Raw genomic sequence first — 24,845 nt, forward strand, 5'->3', positions numbered from 1 at the left:
GGGGAGGCAGCTCCTGGTTAGGTCTAGCAATGACAAGCCTCCTGCACTGCCCAGACTTGCCACCCACCAACACAGTTGCTTCATTTCAGTGTCCAGACTCCAAGATATGAAATTCAACCACTGACCTGGACTTCACATCAGACTGGCATGGGGAAGCCAGGCCCTGTGCTCCCAGCGCAGGGACTTGTACCAGGAGGGCATCTCAGCAGGTTTCCCATGCTCGTTTCTCCCTCCAGCTCTGACCAGTGAAGATAAACTCTTGGTCCACAAGATGCACCAGACAAATTCCCAGACCACCTCTGTCCTCTGCAGACTCCCAACATTGGCTTTTCTAGTCCACATGGTGCCTGCAGAGTCTTGGTGTCACCTGCCCCTGCAGCAGGCACCAAAGGTCCTTCTAGCAAGGACCTGGTATCCTTCAGTCACCTGAGATCCAGCATGTGGCCTCACCATGAGAGTGGATGGGGCACATGGCAAGCCCAGAAGAAACACAGTTCTGATCCATCGCAGCTCAGACTGTGCTGGCTAATGCTATCCTCTGTGCAGAAAATATCTGCCCCCAAGATCTGTTTAATCCTTGAGCAAGCTTCTTACCCCCAAGCAGATAAATAAAACCAAAAGATCTTCCTTCATACCACAGCATCACCAAAGTATACACAACTCCACATGCCTTTTCTACTGTGTCCTAGCCCCACAGTTGTTGCTCTGCAGGACCAGAGTCAGATGTATGACTGCAGGAAGGATCAGCCCAGTCTGCAGTAGGGCACCACCAGCACCAAGCCTTGCTGGTCCTGGGAAGGGGGAGCAGCCTTACAGGGAAGTGCCCCTGCAACAAGACACCTTCACCCCGTAATATGTTGAGGGATCTTCCTTTAGTCTACTCTTGTGCAGAGGGGGCAGAGAAAGAACAGATTCCAGCTTGGCAGACCAGGCATCATGGGGAAGGCTAGGGAAAGGCTTTGCGAAAGCGATGTATATAGCCAGGGACTGAGCCAAGGTGGACAGCTACCCTTCATCCATAGTGCCCTCTGGAAAAGGCTTTGTATCCTTAAAGCTTTGGGTATTAGCACGTACTGTTGGATTCCTCATTCTCAAGCCTATTCCTTTATGGAAGAAGAGCCCAGGAGAGCCTGGGAAGCCTTAGGAAGTTGCAGTTAGCTCCTCAGGTCCATCTCCTGGTAGCCAAATATACGCCCTGTGATTTTTTGTCCAACACATTGCTGTGATGCTGTTGGTGGCTGGCTCTCACTGAGAGACACACACATATATCAGTGCTGTTTGCACTGCTGTTGCAGTCCATTTCACTCCACTGGTCTAAAGTTCCCAAACTGGTGCAAGTCAAAAAGTGGCCACTCTCCCTCCTCCAGGTTGAAAAGCTTCCCTTATTTTCAGTCTTCTACTTCTCAAGGCTTTGCTTCCCTCCCATCCTGCCAGTATCCAGCCGGGATGAAGGTATTTGCTGGGCAGCTTACTGTTGAGTAGGAGGTTTCTTGTGCAAATAAGTCAGTATCCCACAAAAGCACAACGGCACCTCTGGGGAATGAGGAGCTGCAGATGTCCCCTGGAGACGTGGCTGAGCTGGTGACCCTGGTGACATTCAGTGCATTTCAGGCCAGCTCCCAATTCCTTACGATCCCTGGTGAAAATGCACCATGCTCCTCTACTATGTCTCTGTCCCAGCACACCACTGACACTCCCTTGTGCAGGTACCATGGCACAGAGACATTGGGCTACATATGTCACCAAATCTGGCTCCAAAGCTTGAGATAAGGCCCCCAGGTAGGTCTACCACTATGTGGGAGAACAGCCTTCAAGCTGTAGGTTGAAGGCCCATTAGACTAAACACTGTACAAATACTTTTTGGTGGACAGATGAACGATCCTTGCTCCCAGAGCTTACAGTCTACAAGAACAGAGCCACAGCTCCACCACTATACAGCCATTACACCTATTTACATCCACAAACATTTTGGTCCCAGCAGAACATGTCTTTCAGACCAATGGCACAGCAATCAGCTGATCTGGGGGCAGGGACTTGACTGCTCTCTCTTAATTTGCAATGCCAGACCATTTCTAACCATTATTCTTTCCACCTCTGGTTTGGATCTGCAGCCCCAGCACCCTCCTCTGGCCCGCAGAAGAAAACACAGTATCAAAACAAAGTCCTTTCCTGCCTGCCTGAGCCCTGGGGCCCGTGAGGGTGTCCCACAATGCCAAGGAGGTGATGGGTGATGGGCCAGACAGAGAAATGGGTGAGATGCTGGGTGATGCTGGACCCAGCTTTCCCCTGTTTTGGCCTCACAAGCTGTTGACACTGTGCTCGTTGACATGTTTGCAGCGGGACAGGGCGGGGGGGGAGGCAGACCCCTCCATATTTGAGCCCCAGTCAGGGGGGCTCCCCAGCAGGGAGACATCCAGACTGCCGTGATGCTGGGACATGTGTCTGACAAAGCTCTTCTGAGAGGAGATATTAGTCAGTTAGTTTGTATCTTGATAAGGCACACCCTCCCCATCGCCTTGGCCAGCACAGGTCGGCACCCCATAGGTGGCCCCAGCTGACTCTCCAAAACCTTGCTGGATGCCTCCATGCCTAGGTGCACCCCGAGTGCAATGCCAGCAGACCCAGCCACAGACCTTACAGAGCATACCTGTTCCTGCAAGGCTGCTGGACAGGTGCTTTAAGGCTTTGAAATATAAGGCGACCCTGAGGCTCACCAAGCACCCCAAAGCCCCTCTTCTTCACACTGCACAGACCCCAGCCCCGCTAGAGGTGATTCCCCAAGGCCATGGGGATGGAGAAGGGGAAGGCTCTGGATCCAGGGGGCACAGAGAAGCAGGAGAGGATGATGTTTCTATCAGGGATTTGGAAAGCATCCTCAAGGGAATTCAGGTCCCTCCAGGATCATTTGCTTTTAACAAGCAAACAGACAAAGGCTGCTTGGTGTCCTAATTACATCTGTTAGAAACCTTAGCTAGGAAAAATATACCCTTGTTAAGTCCCTTCTCCATTTTTAACCATGTTTTCCATCCAAGAAAATAGAGACCAAGACTATGATTAAATAAACAACCAGCACACCACCTAGCTCTTTCCTTCCCCACCTTCCTTCTTCACTCATGACCACCCAGACAGTTAATTTACAGTTTGGGCAATTCTCTGCCAAGCCTCACAGGAGGCAGGCAGCTCAGCCTGAAAGCTGATTGTCCCTCCTAGGCTCCAGGCTCTCTGCAACATCCTCCAACTCATCCAGGATTTCGGAGAAAGACGGTCTCTTAAACGCTTCCACCTGGAACAAGAAGGGAAAGCTGAAGAGGACACCCCAAACAGGAGGCGGGTGCTCTGCAGCAGCTCTGCTTGGGTCCCCAAGGCTCAGCAATGACATCCATCCATCATTAGCATTGGTCTGGGTCACATGCCTGCTGATGGAGCTTTCTGGCATCACCACTTGGGGATCCAGACCCAGGCCGCTGCAAACGAGCAGCCACAGGACAGGTCCCATGGTGCCGTACAGCTCAAGCAAAGGCGGTGAGATGCTGAAAACCAGCCTGACATACCCCAACCTGGACAGGGTGTGGGAACTGTTCATTCCAAAGCCCACCCAAATGGTGCAGGGGCAGGCGTTGTGCAGGAAAAGCCTGCAGGTAGGTATCAAGAGGGAGATGTATCATTCCCTGAGTTTTTTCATGACAGTAAGGATCTAAATGTCTTGTCTCTCTGATGCAGCTCACCCTCAGTGGGCTGTGATCCCCCAGCCCTCCCAGTGCCATCAGGGTGTACCCAAAGTGAGGGACATGCCCTGGGGCACCCCCGTCCCACACCTCCACTGTGCCATCCTGGGGCTGCCCTTTGTGCATGACCCCACAGAGCCAGCCTGAGGAGCTGCACCAGAAACTCCCCAAACCTGCACACTTCACAAGGGCAGAGAAGAACAACCCAAGGGCCATTTCTGGCAGAAGACTGTTATTATATCAACTTGCATTAGGAAGCTGCCCATCAGAGGTACAAGATCTGAATGCACATAAATCTAAGCCAGTTGCTGACATAAATCACTCCTCTGATTCAGGGCAAGTTATTCACACATTCTTGGGACACGTGCAAGGATTTACTTCCATTTGCTGCCTTGAGCTCCTAGCAATTAGGTGTATTATGATCACCCAGCTTCTGCACTCTTTGCCTGATTACTGCCTTTGTTTTTCTCTTCCTTTCAGAGATTAACTTGAATCTTCGCTTTCTCTCTGCTTTGCCTCCTGAGGCTTTGGGGAGCATGGGGAGGCCTCCCAGCTTTCACCATTACCTTTCATGCTAAAGCAAGAAAGGTTGGAGAACTATGCTCTGATGATATCTGTAACACCAGGGCTGGTAACAGCGAGGCAGTGCCCTCCAGAGAGGATCAGCCAGGTGCCTCTGCCTGCAGCCTGGCTTAAAGAGGGATTGGACATTCATCACCAACCTGCTTCCCACTCTGGGGTTGACATGCAAGGAAACAGGCAGGACTGTGGGATGTTTTGGGCTGTAATACACAAACTAAACACTTCTCCTATGGGCAAAACTACACCATGCATACTACTGGCCCAGGAAGATCTCATCATTTCACAGCTCAAGTGGCAGAGCCCTGTCTGCTAGCACTGAGAGCAGCAGGTTCAAGCTCTCCAGGGTTCACAACAATTTTGGTCTCTGTCATACAAGTGTGATATAAATCCAATAAAACCAAAGAAGAAAAAAAAAAAAGAGCAAGAATCTCACCTGACAGCAGCTAGCAGCAAGGTCCATCACCTGCTTGGGGCATTCACTGATCATCCCTTGGAAGGCAGCAACATCCAAGCCATAATCCTGTGAGGAAGGGGGAAGAGTATGTAGAAAAGACTTCAGCTATAAAGTCCTTTAAAAGCTCTTCATCCTTCAAAAGGTACCAGAGCAACATCAGCTCTGGCAGGACTGCAGAGATGGTAAATCGTTAGCAGAGCTGGGAGACTGCTGCCTGCTCTGTGCTATCCCTGCAGGGCAGTATGTGCCCTCCTGGAAAAGCTCAAAGGCACGAAGAGCCACAAAGGCAGAAACCAGTAGAGGAAACAGCACCAGGTGCTGAGCAGTGGCTACTGAGCACAGGAACTGCAGAACTCTGATCTGCCAACAGCAACTGAGAGTCAAAGGGGTCCAGCCAGCTGTTTCCATAACTACAGCTTTGTCCCTCCAGAGTTCCAAGGCTCTGATATGTAATTCTCCTTCATCTTGTGAACACAGATGGAGCGTTAGTTCCTGTTCAGTCTCACAGAAACATGGAATAATCTCTGGTCACTGCAGGTTCTTTGCACTGCTCCTTGGAAACCAGCAATTTGCTGTTTTCCTGCTGGGTTTTTCATCCCTGTTCAGGATAAACTTTCCCTTTCCACTTTGTGGGAAGGAAATGTTGCAAATGTTGAAACAAAAAAGGCCATGTTTTTAGGGAAGCCCACGGTTTCCACATGAACTGTGTATTAACTGCAAGGTATTTGAAAATAAACATTTGTGATGAAAGTTGTGTTTAACCTGCAAGTTCAATGCAGAAGCTGAAATGTCAAAGCAAAATGAAGTATTTGGAATTAAGGTCTTTAAACAGAAGTACTTCATCTCAAATTGCTGATCTAACAAAAGTTTTGAAACTAGAGATGCACTGAACTCTTGTGCACTGAAAATTTTGAGATCAGATTTTCTCATAGAAAAACCTCTAGAGAGAAACCTGAGTGTAAACACATACACACGTGTACAGGTTGGTCTGGCCCAGAGAGAAGCCACAACCTGGTACCATGGAGAAAACACCGTTAGGCTGCAGGAATCATTACCTGAGTCCTGGGAAGCACTTCGGGGTCAGCTGGGATCCTGCCCAGGATTTCACAGAGGACAATGCCAAAGGAAAACACGTCCACCTGCAGGAGGGGTGGGAGAGGGGGAGGTGGGACAGGGCATGCACAGAAGCAAAGCATGAGAAAGTGGAGTACCAACGACAAGGTCTTTGTATTAGTTACACAAAAGCCCATCAAAAAAGCCCATTGGAGTTGGAGGCAGCAAACCCCTAAACTTCTTCTGGGCTTCTGAATTCACCCAGAAACACCACAGCGCCACTTAGAGTCCAGCCTCATCTTTGGGAAGCCTGGCCCCATGCTCTTGTTCAATGCGTCTGGTGCTTCTACCACAGCTCTGGCACCCCCCACAAATCCTGCAACAGGCTCATTAGGCTGTAAGTCATCAAGCATCTTCCTCAGAGAGGCTTCACTGTGTTTGTCCATGGCATTAATCCATTTGCCTAAAAGTTTAACTTAACAAGGCCACATAAGGAACTTCCAAGTTGCTAAGCAGAGCATTACTGAGCAAAGATCCAGGTAGTAGGGCAACGTTTCCCGGGGAAGGAGGGAAGGGCTTTTCTGCTGTTGGGACATGTCACCAGCAAGCAGAGGAGACATCCCCCACGCTCGCTTGGAAGCTCTGAGGATGAACAAGGAGCTGTGAAGCAGTGCCATACCTTCCGGTCATAGGGCTCTCCCCGCAGCATCTCAGGAGCCATCCAGAAAGCAGAGCCCACCAGAGACAGCTTCCTCTCCACATCCTTCACAGGCAGCTCCACCACTTCCCTGGCCAGCCCAAAGTCAGTCACCAGCGCCTCACGGCCCCGTGGCGTCACTCGAATGAGGCAGTTCTGAAAGGAGCCCATGGGGTACGGCATGAGACGCCCAGCGAGGAAGGGCCTGGACACTTCACTGAGTGGCACCTCACCGGCCCTCAGCCCCCCTTATCATTACAGGCTCTCCCCTTGTCAGACACCTGCATCTTGGCAGCACACATGGAGTACATGGGGCAGATTAGGGATGGACCAATCACATCTGAAACCAGGAAAAGTCCTTCAAAGAAGCTGTTCAACAAACATGATGATCCACATCCTTTTATCTGAAAGAGACCTCGAAATGTGCATGTTGACCCTGTTCACCATTCAGCTGAAGGCAGGCAGGATCACAGCCACAGCCCTTCTTACTGCCCATGGCTACACATCCATAACATGGCTTTCTGGAGGAATTCCTATAAAATTATCTTAAGTTTTCTCAAAATCCCAGCAATTTCAGCCTGTTCAGTTCCCCAGGATTTCCTCCTCGGCATCTGCTCCCACAGAACTAGCAGAAATGACAGGCATCTTCTCCACATGGCTCTCACTAACAACTAGGTTTCAAGTGAGCATGTACACACTTCTGTCCCATATCTTCAGCCATCATCACTGCCTGTTTCCTAAGTTTCCTTGGGGAAGGATGAACCTCTTTCAGGGTTGAACCACCGCAGCAAGACAGAAGGGAGATGCAAGGACCTCCAACACTCACTAACTTTCCACAAGCAGATCTGGAAAGCTCCTCAGCTCATCAGTCACCACCAAATAGAAAAGTACATCTCATCTGACTTCAGAGCACACTGGCCAAGAAACCCGTGGTCAGAATGAACCAGGTTCTTGCCTTGTCCTTGCCTAGTGTTTGCAATTTCATGGTTAGTAACTGAGCCAAGTAAACAGCCTGAGATTACAAAGGTGAGTTTCATTCCTGTGCTGATGTCTCAAGACTGTAATGCTTGACTGGCTTCCCCACTGCCAACCTTCATCAGTATTTCAAGTTTCTCTTAAAAGCTCACAGAGCACGAACAAAAATGGCTTGTAAGAGATACATCACCATCCAGCATCAACTGTAAGAACCTGCAGGCTCCATTTCTATGAATTACCAAGCCAGCCTCTGGCATCAGCTGACACAGATATGGTCCAGGTTAGTGGCCAACCCCTCAGTTCACATCCCCTGTGATATCATGGACACACTGCAGATCCACCTGAGGTTTGGATAGTTTCGCACAAGGCACTGCCCCACCATGTTCCTACTGCTGTACCAGTGGCAGAGGAAGAGACACATCAAAGCCTGTCTGCATGGACAAACCTGAGAATGGCAAAGCCCCAGTGGTGTTCCTGCCCCCAACAAGCAGCATGAGTCCACGCTGAGGAAAGCAGCCTCCCAGCCAGAGGGCCAATACACTAGGAACATGATATGCCTTTGCATTACACCCAAAGCCTGTCTCCAGATGCCAGTCTTCACAGCTGGCATGCTGCCAGGGTGTGAAACCCATGGAGGTGACCATGGTAAAATTGGTGACCTGGACCCTCTGGATCAAGATGGAACAACTTTCCTGCACTTGAGTGAGCAGACACACATCTCCTGAGCTCTGCTGGTGCTCTGCACACAGACAGGGACCATCTCACATGGCACTTGCCCCCAGAGCCCATGACTAGCTGCTGTTAGCAACAGCTTCTTCCTTGCTGTGAGCAGAAAAGGAAATCTCTAAATCTGGCACAGCTTCTCCTGCAACTGCAGGCAAAGAAAACCATGTGCAATCCTGCACACATTTTCATCTCATTTCTTTTCTGACAGCAACAGCACTAGGAGCAATATATTTTTATCTCTATCTGGGTTTCCTGCTTGGCAAGCAATGAATGCAATGTAATGGCAGGTTTTACCAAGAAAGCTTCCTTGCCTGCAGAAGGATTAGCACAGAGCAGAGGACCAGCATGAGGCCTGAGGTCTCCTGGTTACAGCCCTAAAGGATCCCTGTATGGTCCCCTAACACAATCGTCTTCAGCAGTCCAGGGGTGACATCCGCTTTCCAGCTGCATACCTTAGAGTTGAGATCTCGGTGGTAGATGTTCTTGGAGTGCAGGTAGATCATGCCTCTGGTGATGTCAGAAGCTAAGTCCACTTTTTCCTTCCACGTCAAAGCAATGTCTTTGCTGGCCAGGAGCTCCTCCAGGCAACCCCCATTCACGTACTGTGAACAGAGACAAAAAGCGGGTGGCTGTGCAGCGGGCCACAGGCTCCCCTGGAGCTTCCCAGGTGCTGAATCCTCCCTTGCCAACTCAGGAGGCCCTCCTTCAGGATGGAGATTGGGAATGCCACCGCACACAGGGGCCCCTGTATGTTGCATGGTGGAAATACCCCTCCTGGCACAGCAAGTCAATGCCGGTCTCTGCGCTCTGCCCCACTGCAGGGACAACTGTATAAGCCAGCCATGGTCCTCACTCACAGGCAGCAAAATAGAGGCAAAAAGCCTGGCAGCAGCTCAGTCAATGCCTTCTGCCACCAACAGCATAGGAACAAGGTGAGACCTCCCCAGTACCAGTGCAGGCTTTTCCATTAGACCACACCACCATTCCAGAGCCACCCTGGAAGTCCGGCCACTCTCTGTCTGCTTTACTTTTCTACTCCTGCCCTCCATCCCTGGCTCCTCTTCTCCCTGCCAGCTGACCCATTCTGGCCTTTTGGTGGTATCAAGACAACCTGAAACACTTTTTGGCTATCCTGCTTGAATCTCATGGCCTTGCAGTGACTGTGGCCCACTCCAGCTGTGACCACCTGTGGGGCAGAAAGGACCAGAAGCCCCTCCGAGGCAATCTTGCTAGTCCAGAGCCATTCACAGGCGCAGGAGTTGGAAAGGTGTAGATACTCATTACAGGATATCTGCCATCCTCCCTGCCAAAGAACCACAGGGTCCTTGCCTGCCCACAGCACACTTAAGAGCAAGAAACCTTTACCTCCAGAACAGGGTACAGCTTGTCATCCTTCACACATATCCCAAGGTACCTAAGCAGAAGAACACACCAAAAAAAAAGAAAAGAAGCCATCAGGGTTCAGCTCAATCCCTCACTGCAGAACTGCCTTAGAGACACCAAGCCAACTCCAGCCCCTGCCAGTGCCCACTGCTCATGGCCAGAGGATGTGCCCACCTGACAATGTTGGGGTGGGACAGCTTCTGCAGCAGGCTGATCTCACGCACAATCACCTCTTGGTCCACGTCATTCTTGTAGATCTTCACCACCATCACTTTACAAGCAGCAGCCTGGGTCACCTGGAGCCAAGGTTGGAGCAGGACATCTCTTAGCTTCCAGAGGTCTGCCAGCCCCTCTGGACAACAGCATCCCTTCCCAACCAAAGGCCTGAATCTCATTTTCCTGCTGCCCAGCTTTGCACAGTCATTTGCACAAGTGCCAGGTGCTGTCCCTTCCACATAAGCTCCACTCCAGTGATGCCTACCTGGGTGACTGGGGACAGCCACGTCCCTCCTCTCCCAACACATCACAACACTATTTCTCTGCCAAAATTTCTGTGTTCCTTGGGCTGCAGCAGTTTCTCAACCCACACTGGGTTACCACAGAGCTGACCTTCTCCCCTCCAATGCCTTGCATTCAATGTCCCTTGTCAACCGCAGCCTGCCCCACATCTCCATCCTACCTGGGTCTGACCACTGCACAAGGCTGCTGGCCACACTCCTTATCCCCAGTTTCTTCTGCACCCCTGCCCATGGCCATCCCCCCTCCATCCAGGCTCTGCCAGACAGACACAACAAAGAAAGTGCAGAGCCAGCTCATTTCTGCTCCACATCCCAGGATGGAGGTCTCATGTCTGCTTCCCAGTCACATGCTAACCAGAACCTCTGCTGTGGATTACCACCAGACATTTCAATCCTAGGGGTTCCCCCAGGCAGTGATATTGGAAGCTAAAGAACAGAAAACAAAATGCTCTTCCCCCACCTTACAACACTGAACAGACTGAGCAGGCATTTTTAGGAGAAAATTTGCTATCCCCTGCAGAGGCACCAGGGTTGGGCAGTACTGAATGCAGGGGTTTCATGCAGGCTGCAGGACATGCAGCGGTGCCCTGGCTCTCAGCCCCAACAGGACCCTGCACTGCAGCTCATGTTATCTGGGTTGACAATCCAAATAGCAGCTTCCAGACCACATCACAGAGCATTGTGGTACTTGACCATTTCCATCCTCAATTAACATCTGTTTTAAGGCAACTCATATTTCAAGTGTGGCCCACACTGAGAATCCAGCCACGTGTTTAATTTTCTCTCATTTTGTTTGTGGGGTTTTGTTTGTTTTAAGGGAAAAATTGTTTAGACACAGCATGAGCTGGCTTAAAAGCAGCACTCTGAGTCCCAAAGTGTCACCCATTGCTCTCTGTGATGGTCACTTTACAGATAAGGTTACTAGCCCAGATGAGGAGAACGAAGAGCTGCACGTAAGACCTAGCTGGGCTGGAAGAAGAGAAAGGTTCATTATAATCAGGGTCATAAAACAAACTGTCTTAGGAGTAACATGAACTGCTGCTTCCTTTCTGAAGGAACACATCCTGATAGTCGATGTTATTGCTGGAATAACTCTGCCTCTCTAGTCAAGCAGGTCGTAAGGAAGCCAGGGCTCTGACACCCTCACCTGATGGGACTTCATAACTACAGACCATGGGTCACTAATCATATGTAACTGATTATTAACTGTAATTGCACAGATGTAAATGTAAGAGATGCTATCAATCATCTTTGCCCAAAGACTGTGTGTGCCCTTATGCCCAGGACAGAGTACAGGGAGCAGCTGGAATCTGGAAGTTCTGAAAAACTTTCAGAAGAGCTAATACTGAGTTTCAGTGAGACCTATTAGCTCTGCACAAATTCTGGTGGAGACTGAGCTACACGGAGCTTCCAGGTGAGATTGCATGTCCCAGCTGGACACCAGCAGAGTTCACAAACACTGCCAGCGCCGGTGGAGTCGGTAAGCGCTGAAGGGGTTCCTGTCCACAGGGCAATGCAAAGTCCAGCCTGGTCTGGACAAGAAATGACTGAAAAGCAAGGATAGACCCACACCCAAAAAAAAGTAGTGGAATCGATGGGGAAAGGTGATGGGCAAAGGTGATGGGCTTAGAAGGCCTCTTCTCAAGACCATAGGCCCTAAGACTTTGCTTTGGCCAACCTGCAGCAGCCCTTGGTCCACTCTGAATCACGCAAAGTGTCCAGTTTTGTCCTGGATTGGTGTGAGAACCAGGAAAGTGCAGAGGGGCCTGCAAAGTATTCTCATTTCATGCTAACGAGCGATGAAGGGTAAAGATCTGGTGTCAGCCTTGACTAGAGAAATAAAGCTGAAAATCTGGCACTGGAATGTTGCAGAAAGACAGGGAGTGGGACTGTTCTTCCTAATGTGTATGAAGCTTTTTGAGGGCCAACAGAGAAAGAGGTTGCTCAGAGGCTCCCTTTGGGCAATGCCTTAAAACAGCCTCAGAAAAAAGAAGTCACATTGCGTTTGTCTCCTGCTTTTGAGCACCTCAGACCCCTATGTATGACAGCTGCCAGTGAAAGAAGCTTTATGCTTTCCCCAAGAGAAACTTGCACTTGAATAGCTCCTTATTGCACATCAAAAGACTAAAGCAGAGAGAAGAAAAGTACCTTCTGCCCAGGTCATGCAATACATAACTCGCAGAGCAGAAGTCTGTGCCCAGACCTCTTCAGAGTCACCAACTAGAACCAAGTGAATCCTCCTTCCTCAGCCAACCCACTCCTGAGAATGGCCTTAACTGAAGGACAAAAGATGGCAAAAGCAGCAGGCAGCCACCACAGGCAGGGTCAGCACTTTGGGGAGTCTATGTCCTTGCTGCGGGAACACTTTGGAAGACATCATCTGTTGGCAAAGAGCTTCAAAGGACCATCGCCAGTGATGCTTCGCAGCAGGAGTGCTGCTGTTCAGGGCTATGAGTCCACAGGGGACTGGCTGACCCAGGAGGACCACAAGTCATCAGAGCACTTGGTTATGGTCACGCTTGAGTCGCCAGACAAATGACAAGTCCCCACAAAGGACTGTCCTCGTCCCAAATCCTCCTCTGCTGTCTTTTGACTGTTTGACACATAGCATTTCATTCAAACCTTATTTTTTTTACATTTCTTTTTCTGCTTCTACTTGAAGAAGTTATTTAATTTTCATTCAAGATCTCTGTCTCCAGCCTGCCTACTGCTGGAATTTCATTCACTGCCAGGGCAGGAGGAAAATGTCATGCATGGAGGAAACAGCAACTGTTACTATGAAAATCTACTAGATAAAGGAAAGATAAAGCAATGGCAACAGCATGCTGTGTAGGTGGGGAAAGCAATTACTTGAGGGAGGCTGTGGTGGGGAGAGGTATTTGTCATGTATTGCTCCAGTATGCCATAGACCTTTGGCTGGAGATTTCCCCTTGAACAGCTTTAGCGTACTGTCCCTGGACCTGAAGTTCACCCAAAGGCTTTATCACAGCACCAAGCCCAGATGCAGCAGAGGAGGAGACAGAGCCTTGAGAAAGCAATGTGTGTTTATCTATCTGACTTGCGTATTTTCTGCAGTTCCATGGCCAGGTCCTGCCAGCCTGGCTCCATTAGTTTCAACTGGCCACATGTGCTTACACCAGCCAGGGACCTCACCCAGAATATGTCAGAGTACCTCTCTGGCAGAAGCATCTTATGCTGGCCCAGGAGAAATGTGCACTCATGATGTTTATCACGGGGCCAGTCAAGCTAAGGAGCTGAAGACAATGGTAGAGTCAGGCCCAATTTGTTTCCACTGGGTCTGTGTCATGTGCCAACAAACAAGACCAGCGTCAGCAGCCACATTCTGGAGGGCTGCTGGGAGGAGAGATAAGGTGGGCAAACCTGGCCACACTGCAAAGCAACGTGGCATCTGCTCTCAGAGATGAAGGCTGAGTCTCGCTTCCTAACATGTTGCTGTTCACAGAGCAGTGATCACCGAAGGCTGCAGGGAAAGAGCACATAGTCCCATCCACTCCCTCCAAATAAGCAGTGGCACTCCCAGGCTAAGGAGCAGCACTGGAGGGTGAGAAAAGCTAGCAGCACCCCAGATTCTATGCTTGCTCAGAGAGGGTTAAACAAATTCCTACACTAGTGGAGCTTGGTGCAGGGAGTGAAAACAGCCCCAGTAAGAAAAGCAGTTTTGCTTTGGTGATATACCATCCATGTATCATGCACTAGCTTGCAGGGAGCCATGGGTCTCCTGACATGAGGAGCAGAGGCAGAAGTGGACGGACCAGCAGCCTGTCCAGCCTGACTCTGCTCCAGGTCCCCTACTCTTCCCCAGCATCACTGCAACGCAGGGCAGCAGCCAGAGAGGGGTGACAGCGCTGGCATCTCCTCAGGGTGTGGGTGGCAGGTATTCTGGGAGACACACACAGCTTAATTTTACATTCTTTTTCCCTATATATTTTGCTACAGTTTTGACAATAAAACCTGCACAGAGGTTTATCCCCTAATCTCATCCAATACCCAGTTTAGCTCCCTGACAAGCCTGTTGTATGGCTAGGTGACAGCATCAATGAATATTGATTGATCAAGTCCTTCCATCTCCTTTTCCGTTATGGAAGGGGAGATGTGCATCAAAGGTGATGTGCTAGGTGTGCTGAGGGGGGTGTCCTTTCCTCCCTCACCCCATCCAACCTGCAAGAGTGAGCTGGGAGGGATGAAGAAGAGGAAATAAGCTTGGGGACAGGTTTCTCAGCTGAGGCACCACCTACACAGCCTCAGCAGCTGCTCAGCTGCTCTCACACAGGTTGCAGGCTGCCTGCATGTCAGTTTACCTTGTAGACCTTGGAGAAGAAGCCGCTGCCTATCAGCTCGGTGTTGAAGTTTTCCCAGAACTCCAGTTTCCTGACAGCCGTGCGCAGCCTCTGCCAGCGGTCCACGTGGTAGTAGGTGTCGGACGACTCACCATAGTACTGCATGGGGCCAGTGGGCTCTGGTGCAATCAGCCCTGCCTCGCACATCATGGGGGCAGCAGCTAAAACACAGTGTATTTCACAGTGAGCCAACAGCGGCATTTGGACATCAAACAAATACCTGCACTAGAGACCAGGACTGGACGAAGCCTCAAGAACAGAGTGAGAGGAGACGAGGTACCAAGATGATGCACCCTCCAGCACACAGTGGGAAGCACCCATGGGTACTGTCTCCTGGATAAGTCACCTGGGGCTTAGGCCTGCCTTATGCAGGTTGTATTCATACTTCTTTAGACTAGGACTTAAAGATGTCAGATTAGCATATATTCACTTACACCTTCTAAAGGTTTACAACAGATAGGATGCATCACCTTCAACACATCATAGTGCAGCCCAGGAAAAGTCCAAGGGACTCAGTCTTGCTCAGCCAGCTTATGTTGGGTTAAAAGCCACTGTGTCTAAATTGGGTTTTTAGCATAGGTCACGTGCCACACACTAATGCCACATCTGTTACCCCACAACTCTAGACAGGGCTTAGCTACTATTGCAGACAGAGGGTCATGGCTTGAGTGTGCTAGCAGGAAACACTCAGTCTTAAAAGGGTCCTCACTTGGCAGATGCCTACAGTTCATTATAAGCCCTAAAGAATCACATAACAAGGAAATGCCCCAGCAACCCTCCTGCTGTCTGTGTATCCCGAATTTGATTCCAAGCCCCAAGTCCCTCTGCTAAATTGTCTTCCTTTTCCACTGCTCTGATTCTCACACTTCCCTCTCCAGTCCCCTCCCTCCACTCCCCTTTCTACCTTTTATAGCCCCAGGCTCACACTCCCCCAAAGCCATATGCCATCCTTCCCCTTCTCCCGCATGACTTGCCTCTAGTTACTTCCAAAAATGCAGGGGAGGCAAATCCTGTGGAAAATGGGCTTCTGACACCCTGAGTGAGGTGAATAAGGCACCTACTTCTGGATAATTGTAAACAACCATTGGTACACTACAAAGCTGTCTGAGCACCTTCTACTCACAGCATGTGCTCAGATTCCTGGGGGCCTGGTGAGCTGCTTTGCCAGACTTGTGAGACAAAGGCCAACAAAGGGTAGTTCTTCAACGCTTCCAGCTGAAGCAAAGGTAAGCTCTGCCCTCCCTAAGCTTCTGTCCCAGGTCTTGCAGCAAACAAGGAGCTATATCAGCATCCCTTGATCCCATGGATAATTTGGTGGATAATTTCATGGCTACTTTGCTTCTACAGGGCAAGACAAAATCTGCACTGAGACATGCATAAAATATTTGCACCAGCCACCTCATCCACCCACAGTCCAGCCAAGATCCAAAGAGAGAGCTGCCAAATGGGGACAGACAGATGTGGTGGCAGGGCTAAGCAGGGCAAGAATTCAGGAAGAGCTGAGGGTTGGGACATGGGGCAGGCAGGCAGACAGTACTGAGCAGGGCAGGGATCCCTGACACAAACAGCAGGCAAGCTCCAGGCTGAGACTCAGGGAGCTGCAACGCAGCAGAACAACAGCAGAAACTTCTGAAGGAAGCCAGACCGCAAAGTTGCTATCAAAGGACAGTCCCACACAGACTGCAGGAATCCAGTCCCAGCAAAATCAGCATGACACATGGGCTCCTACCTGACTGCATGGCAAATAGCTGCAAGACCAAAGCCTCCAAACTGCTCATGAACAGGGGAGCCCATGGCCATGATCGGTGGAGAGCACTCAGATCAGGCAGGGCACATGAAAACGTTAGCCTGTTACAGGCTTTACCCCTGCTCTGACCCAAGAAACATCCCATGATGGGACACAGCTGTGGGGACCTGCTTGGAGGTTTTTGCCTCAGGATGGTCACTGCTCCTGACAGCCATCACTGTCTGAAAGGCAGCTGTGTCTGGCCCCCTCCCATCCAGCCTGCACCCAGGCACTGCGCGCAAGAGAAGAAGAGGCCTGTGCAGAAGCAAGGGGCAGAACTCACATCAATCACACTCAGCGCTGCTAAAGCCACCCTGCTCTGACTGTGTCACTGAAGGCATTACCTCCCCCACAGAGGCAATTCATCCAGATTCCGCAAGGATCTTTCTCTCTGGTGTGCAAAACAGCCCAGCTTTGGCAGGGCTTGGGGCACAGGTGCAGCAGGGCAAGGCACTGGCACAAGCTAGTGGCAGGGTGCAGCAGGAGGGCAGACACAAGAGGTGCTACAGCTCCAGGCCAAGCACGTGGTGCTTCACATTTAGTCAGCAAGACACAGAGGAGTTCCTCCACATCCTGCACAACTGGCCAGGACATAAGGGGACGCTGACAGGGTCTGACAGATCCTGCTGACCTGAAGCCACCAACGAAACATGGAGAAGGAATGGCAAAGGGTCACCCTGAGTGTCAGACCCATCTTTGAGGATGCAGTCTCAGGGTTTACCCACTACTTCCCCCAGTCCTCAGACAAGGTTTGCCCTCTCCTCTTGTGTGGACGGTGAAACAGTAACACAGCAAGCCACAACCTCACCCCAGAGTGCCAGTCACTCACTGGCAGAGCTGTGGCAAGCACTCCCAACTGCTACTAGCCACCAGAGACACTTATCCAGCAGGCTCTGAAAGCCTCTCCCTCCACTCTAGCACCCTTCAGTAACAAAGAGAAAGAGGAGCCTTTCCTCAGCAGAGCAGCATACCCACAGATGCTCTGTTACCCAGCCACCTTGGAGCTTGGAGCCCCTCCTAACTGCAGGGTGACCCAGGCACAGGTGTGACAGGTCCCCTCAGGCAAGGCAGGCTGCCTCGGGCTGCCTCTTCCACAGGGAATGGTTTCCTTTTCAGAGGCCTCCCTGTTCAGTGCTTTTCCCATGTACCATCTCCTCCTGCATTGACCTAGTTCATCAATTGCCTCTTTGTCCAGTAAAGAATTCCTGCAGCATCCCCAGTGTGCCAGGAATGGCCCCTTGCATTATGCTGCTGAGTGGGACCCAAGTCTTTATTTTCTTCTTATAAATGTGGCTTTTTGTCCCCAGATTAGTGCTGACACATAGGCTGGGGGAGAAAATGGGCTTTCAAATGCCAAGATTTCCTAGGAGCCAGCGAGGGAGGGGGAGAGGGAGGAGCAGGAAGGGTGGTCTCGGGGGACAGCCCGCAGCCCCAGGCAGTAGGGCAGGGCGCATCCTTGCATCACTAGCAAGGTTTAGAGCACCTAAAGCTGTGCTTTTGTCTGTGCAGGAAAAGCGCTGGGGCAGCTGCCTGTATCCCTGTTGCTCCCAGCTTGAATTCAACCCACTGAGAGGAGACCAGGCTCAGGCATAGGAGGAAGCTCATTCCCTTCGAGGCTGCCCTGCGTGCAGGGAGAGGGGAGACAGAGGGCGGACCGTGGTGCGACTGGCTTCCACCACCCTCTGGGGAAACTGCCCATGTCCCCAAGCTTTCAGCTGTGCTTGCAGCGAGCGAGGAGCTCCCTCTGTACACAGCAGCCAACATGCACCTCCCAGCTCCCCAGGATAGCAAGAAGTCGCCGCAGTCACCGGGGCGAAGGGCTCGGGAGCGGACGCTCGTGCCGGGGCACCCTTGCTCTAAGACGGCAAAAAGCGCAGGGCGAGAGCGGGCAGCCCCGCCCCCCGCCTAGAGCGGGGAAGAGCGAGAAAGGGCGAGCTGCTGACGTGTAGCGTGGGCGGGCCCAGGAGTGACGGCGGCCAAACACCACCCCCCCCCACCCCCCAACCTATAAAAGCAGCCTGAGAGAGCGCGGCGACTACGACTGGCAAACAAGGCGTGACGTGGCAGTTTGCGCGGTCTTGGCGCGCGGGGAAGGCCGAGTGCCCCCGCTCCTGGCTCCAAAGGGAAACTCAGGCAGTGGTCATCGTCCTCCCAGGAGAACACCTGGCAGCTATGGTTACCACCCGCCCGAAAGCCTCTGCCAGAAGGAATGCAGTGACCCAGACAGAGCTCCTGCACAAACATGCAGCCATCCAGGTCGCCGGCTGCAGGGAGTGCCTGAGCCTGTCGCTTGTACTGGAGGGCAGTGGAGACAGCAAATGTCTTTGCTGTGACCAGGTAGATGATCTGTTCAGCCTGGTGGCAGAGCTGAAGGAGGAGGTGGAAAGGCTGACAAGTATCAGGGAGTGTGAGGGGGAAATAGACTGGTGGAGCCGCACCCTACCGTCCCTGGGGCCAGGGCAGCAGGTGGAGGCCCCACAAGGAGCGGAAGATCCCCTACCCTCTTGCCGGCAAGCAGAAGGAGGGGATCCAAGAGATGGGGGGGAATGGAAACAGGTCCCTGCCCGGGGAGGCAGGCAAATCCCCTCCTGGCCTCCCTCACCTGGGAAGCTGCCCTCGTGTAACACATATGGGGCTCTGGAAGTTGAGGGCCAGGCAAGCGGGGAGGGAGGTGAAGGTCTAGCCAGGGGGTTGCCAAGGGCCAGTCAGTCACCCCCATGCATTATGACTGCCCCTGTTAAGAAAAAAAGGAGGGTAATTGTGGTGGGTGATTCCCTCCTGCGGGGAACTGAGGGCCCGATCTGCTATCCGGACCCATCCCACAGGGAAGTCTGCTGCCTCCCTGGGGCCTGGGTTAGGGACGTTACTAGGAAACTCCCCAACCTTGTGAGACCCTCTGATTATTACCTGTTGCTGGTTGTACAGGTGGACAGTGACGAGATTACAGAGAGAAGTCCTAAAGCAATGAAGACGGACTTCAGGGCACTGGGGTGATTGGTTGCAGGATTGGGAGTGCAGGTAGTGTTTTCCTCAATCCCATCAGTGGCAGTTAGGAGTGCTGAAAGGAATGGGGAAACTCACCTGATTAACAGGTGGCTCAGAGGCTGGTGCCATCAGTGGAATTTTGGGTTTTTTGATCACAGGGAGGTTTACACAGCACCAGGCCTGCTGGTGGCTGATGGAGATCAGCTGTCTCCAAAGGGGAAAAGGATTCTCACCCATGAGTTGGCAGGACTGAGAGAGAAGGCTTTAAACTAGGTTTGAAGGGGGAAGGGGATATAAACAGGCCCTCTAGTGAGGAGCCCAGGGGCAGCATGGCAACATTGGGGGCGAAATCGATAGCTCGGCTCAAGTGCATCTATACCAATGCACGTAGCATGGGCAACAAACAGGAGGAGCTGGAAGCCCTTGTGCAGCAGGATGGCTATGACATAGTCACCATCACAGAAACATGGTGGGATGACTCTCATGACTGGAGTGCTGCACTGGATGGCTATAAGCTCTTCAGAAGGGATAGGCAGGGAAGGAGAGGCAGTGGGGTGGCTCTGTATGTTAGGGAGTGTTTTGACTGTATAGAGCTTGACAGTGGTGATGACAAGGTAGAGTGCTTATGGGTAAGGATGAGGGGAAAGGCCAACAAGGCGGATGTCCTGTTGGGAGTCTGCTACAGACCACCCAACCAGGATGTAGAGGTAGATGAAGCGTTCTACAAGCGGCTGGCAGAAGTCTCGCAATCGGTAGCCCTTGTTCTTGTGGGGGACTTCAACTTGCTGGACATCTGCTGGAAATACAACACAGCAGAGAGGCAACAGTCTCAAAAGTTCCTAGAGTGTGTGGAGGATAACTTTCTGACGCAGCTGGTAAGTGAGCCTACCAGGGGAGGTGCCTCGCTTGACTTGCTGTTTACTAACAGAGAAGGGCTTGTGGGAGATGTCGTGGTGGGAGACGGTCTTGGGCTTAGCGACCACGATATGATAGAGTTCTCGATTCTGGGCGATGTCAAGCAGAGGGGCAGCAAAACTATTACCATGGACTTCTGGAGGGCAGACTTTGGCCTCTTCAGGATGTTGGTTGGGAAAGTCCCTTGGGAGGCAGTCCTGAAAGGCAAAGGGGTCCAGGAAGGCTGGGCCTCCTTCAAGAAGGAAGTCTTAAGGGCGCAGGAGCAGGCTGTCCCTGTGTGCCGTAAGACCAACTGGCAGGGAAAACGACTGGCTTGGCTGAATAGGGAGCTTTTGCGGGGACTCGGGGAAAAAAGGAGAGTCTACCGCCTTTGGAAGAAGGGGCGGGCAACTCAGGAGGAGTACAGGGATCTTGTTAGGTCATGCAGGGAGGAAATTAGAAAAGCAAAAGCCCAGCAAGAATTTAATCTGGCCAATGCTGTAAAAGATAATAAAAAAATGCTTTTATAAGTACATCAGCAATAAAAGGAGAGCCAAGGAGGATCTCCATCCTTTGCTGGATGTAGGGGGGGAACATTGTCACCGAGGACAAGGAAAAGGCTGAGGTACTTAACGCCTTCTTTGCCTCTGTGTTTAACAGCCAGACCAGTCATCTGCAGGGTACTCAGGCCCCTGAGCTGGAAGATAGGGAGGGGACCAGAATGGAGCCCTCATAGTCCAGGAGGAAGCAGTTAACAACCTGCTATGCCACCTGGATGCTCACAAGTCTATGGGGCCAGATGGGATCCACCCAAGAGTACTGAGGGAGATGGCAGAGGAGCTCACCAAGCCACTTCCCATCATCTATCAGCAGTCCTGGTTAACAGGGGAGGTCCCTGATGACTGGAGGCTTGCCAATGTGATGCCCATCTACAAGAAGGGCTGGAAGGAGGACCTGGGGAACTACAGGCCTGTCAGCCTGACCTCAGTGCCAGGAAAGATTATGGAGAGGTTCATATTGAGTGAACTCAACAGGCAAGTGCAGGTCAACCAGGGGATCAGGCCCAGCTAGCATGGGTTCATGAAAGGCAGGTCCTGCTTGACCAACCTGATCTCCTTTTATGACCTGGTGACCTGCCTGGTAGATGATGGAAAGGCTGTGGATGTCATTTCCCTGGACTTTAGCGAAGCTTTTGACACCGTCTCCCATAATATTCTCCTTGGGAAGCTGGCAGCTCATGGCTTGGACGGGTGTAATCTTCGCTGGGTAAGAAACTGGCTGAGCCCAGAAAGTTGTGGTGACTGGAGATAAGTCCAGTTGGCAGCTGGTCACAAGCGGTGTTCCCCAGGGCTCTGTTTTGGGGCCAGCCTTGTTTAATATCTTTACCAATGATCTGGATGAGGGGATTGAGTGCACCCTCAGTAAGTTTGCAGACGACACCAAACTGGGTGGGAGTGTCAATCTCCTGGAGGGTAGGATGGCCCTGCAGAGGGACCTGGACAGGCTGGACCAATGGGCCGAGGTCAACTGTATGAGGTTTAACAAGGCCAAGTGTCGGGTCCTACACTTCGGTCACAACAACCCCATGCAGCGCTACAGGCTTGGGGAAGAGGGGCTGGAAAGCTGCCTGGCTGAAAAGGACCTGGGGGTGTTGGTAGACAGTCGGCTGAACATGAGCCAGCAGTGTACCCAGGTGGCCAAGAAGGCCAACAGCATCCTGGCTTGTATCAGGAATAGCGTGGCCAGCAGGACCAGGGACGTGGTTGTCCCCCTGTACTCAGCTACTGGTAAGGCCGCACCTGGAATACTGTGTCCAGTTTTGGGCCCCTCAATACAAGAAAGACATTGAGGTGCTGGAGCGTGTTCAGAGAAAGGCAACAAAGCTGGTGAAGGGTCTGGAGCACAGGCCTTATGAGGAGCGGCTGAGGGAACTGGGATTGTTTAGCCTAGAGAAGAGGAGGCTGAGGGGAGACCTTATCGCTCTCTACAACTACCTGAAAGGAGGTTGTAGTGAGGTGGGTGTTGGTCTCTTCTCCCAAGTAGTTAGTGATAGGACAAGAGGAAATGGGCTCAAGCTGTGCCAGGGGAGGTTTAGGTTGGAAATTAGGAAAAATTTCTTTACGGAAAGGGTGGTCAAGCATTGGAACAGGCTGCCCAGAGAGGTGGTAGAGTCACCATCCCTGGAAGTGTTCAAAAAATGGGTAGATGTGGCACTTTGGGACATGGTTTAGTCTAGTCTACCCTTGATTGGTTTAGTGTGGACTTGGTAGTGTAGGTTAATGGTTGGACTGGATGATCTTAAAGGTCTTTTCCAACCTAAACGATTCTATGATTCTATTCTATGAAGCACAGAGGAAGCAGCTCACGGGCAGCTGGAAAATGTTTGGATGCTGTGAGCTGTCATTGCAGGGAACCCACTTCTTGCCAGATTGAAAACATGAAATCGGCAGTCATTTTGAAAAGGAGACCTCAGGCACCGTCTTCCTCTGGGCTCTCCTCATCTGCAGACACCAGAGAGGCACCCACACACTGCAGGGAAGAGTCCAGCTCTCCAGCAGGGCTTGCTGGGGCTGCCCATGCTGCTGCCATGCCACGGGCTCAGTGAGGCTCCAGCAGCTGCCAGGGCTGGCAGAGAGGCCATAACCAGCCCTGTGCACACACCCTGCAAAAGCAATTGTGCAGCCAAAAGCATGGCACTAGCCCCACTGCCACAGCTGGCTCTAGCGCAGGGAAGGGCCCAGCAGGCAGATGTCAGGCAGTTTATTTCATCTGTTCAGCAGTGCAGTACCCATGGCTCCCAAGTAAGCTACCACCCACCCAGCAGACTGGCTCTCCCAGACCCGTGCACAGCTGGACATGGCCCCAGGCATCTACCCAGGCCCAGGCTCTGCTGCGAGGATGCAAACCCCAGGCTTCAAACTCCTTTTCTAGACAGAAAATTCTGCAAAAAGGGAAGAATACTCTTCTTCCCCTCACCTGCCAGACAGCCAACCTGCCTCCCCTGCAGTGGCTTCTAGGACTTTTCTTCCCATCATCAGAAAAGCAGAGAGCTTCTCCCCAGCCTCCTCTGCCAGTAACTGGGAGGCTGGACCAGCCCCAGGGACATCCCTGGACCAGGAAGCCCAGTGCCTGATGGCTGGAGCTTTGCCCTGGGGAGCAGCATGTAAAAGCTTATCTGGTGCTTACTAACATGCCATGCAAAAACCTTCTGTGAGTGGGATCACTCTGAAAGCAAAATATCTTTGCCAGGACAGCAGGGTGCCAGCACTGGGTACCAGCATTTGTGTATGCAAACAGGGGAACCCACCCTCGTGGTGGAGAAGGGGGTGTGCATACGTGTGCAGGATTTAGCCTTGGGGGGATCAGGTACAAAAGGATGTTTAGAAATCTGTAGGTGCTTATCAATATTTTGTAAGCATCTAGCACTGGGGTTTACCTTTTGTGTTGCTGATAACAATCCTGATGCTTCACTGATGGCCAACTGTTTACATCTCGTCAACAAATCACTAAATCTCTTCAGTCCCCAGATGGTTTAAACCACATGAGTTGGGTGCTCTTCTCCTGCAGTGCATGTGTGGGGTGCAAGGGCAATGCTCCTTACAGCCCTCCCCATCCTGCCCTGCCTGTGCTTGGCTCATGCAGATGGAGGGATGAGTGCTCCTCAGCTCCCAGGTGAAAATGCAAAGCAAATCCAGATAACGATGGTGACATTAGATGAGATCATCTGTCTAAGCCAGATGAATAAAATACCTCAGTGGAGTTACTCAGCATTTTTCTCTGTCAACAGAAATGGACTTTCTTCTGTTCTGGCTTTTTATAACAGACATCAGCAAACCTTCTTGTAGCATAAGAAAAATGCAGTAGGTCAAGCAAAACCAAAATGGATATGCTGACCAGAACTATGTTGCTGATCCCTAAAAATATGTCATCAGTATTTTTGAGCTCTTGACCCATAAAAATATGGAAAAAGTATTTCCTGAATAGCCATGGCCTGGGGAGGAGGTTAAAGACAGACCACAGCTCCTGCTGCCCAGTGAGAGGATGGTTTCCCACAGAGAAAATAGTGACATTCACCAGTGCAAGGATGTCAGGAACAGCCCTGCAGCCAGTAGCTCCCAGCATCACTGGGGACTAGCTGGCTTTCCCTGGATGCCATCATTACACAAGTTAGCAATTAGCTTTTCATAGACATACTCACATACATGAGAACATCTTGGCTGTTTCCCTCAAGCTAACACCAATATATTTGATCTCTCCAGTCAAAAAGACAATCTTCTGTTGGAAAAAAAATAAAACAGAATCAGGAAGGCAAATTCCTCTCTCCACAGGAACACAAATTAAAGTCAATTATGCAACAGGGATAAAGGGATACTTGCATTTCATTTGAGCATGAACGCGTTTTTCATAAAATGAAATAAATAAATACAGCCCGGAAAGTAAGACTTAAAAATCTCAGGGTAAGTTACTGGCAGAGTACACCATTTTCACTTCACAAATTCAAGTGTTTATTATGCTGCTGTCAACAAGGATATATATGAGCCACAGACCTGGACAAAATCCTGCCCTCCTCAGACAACATCATGTTCACAGGGCCACAATCACATCCTGGATTGCAATCCCAGCTTTGATTTAGCTGCTCTGATTTCAAACCCATCCCTTGCCAAGTAAGAAAGAAACCTTAGGAAAGATCTAAAATCTGGGAAATCTGC

General features: G+C 51.2%; 1 protein-coding gene across 1 annotated transcript; it reads right to left on the reverse strand.

Moving 5' to 3' along the window:
• Positions 1 to 3,181: 3,181 nt before the first annotated feature.
• Positions 3,182 to 14,618, reverse strand: LOC104036170 (dual specificity testis-specific protein kinase 2-like). The gene is made up of 8 exons (XM_009489700.2): positions 14,433 to 14,618; positions 9,770 to 9,891; positions 9,578 to 9,626; positions 8,665 to 8,814; positions 6,494 to 6,667; positions 5,817 to 5,900; positions 4,741 to 4,827; positions 3,182 to 3,283 (listed from the first exon to the last, which is right to left on the reverse strand). Exons 1-8 carry the CDS (start codon positions 14,616 to 14,618, stop codon positions 3,182 to 3,184), a joined length of 954 nt encoding a protein of 317 aa, XP_009487975.2.
• Positions 14,619 to 24,845: the final 10,227 nt, after the last annotated feature.

This window comes from Pelecanus crispus, chromosome 9 (genome assembly GCF_030463565.1).
Source record: "Pelecanus crispus isolate bPelCri1 chromosome 9, bPelCri1.pri, whole genome shotgun sequence".
NCBI lineage: Eukaryota > Metazoa > Chordata > Aves > Pelecaniformes > Pelecanidae > Pelecanus > Pelecanus crispus.

Excerpts from the sequence above, each read along its gene's own strand:
- LOC104036170 (XM_009489700.2), bottom strand. The coding sequence starts at position 14,618 with ATGTGCGAGGCAGGGCTGATTGCACCAGAGCCCACTGGCCCCATGCAG. Across the intron at positions 8,815-9,577 it reads AGCTGTACCCTGTTCTGGAG|TACGTGAATGGGGGTTGCCT; the intron begins GTAAAGGTTTCT and ends CTCTGTTCACAG. Across the intron at positions 4,828-5,816 it reads AAGTGCTTCCCAGGACTCAG|GATTATGGCTTGGATGTTGC; the intron begins GTAATGATTCCT and ends CCTTCCTCACAG.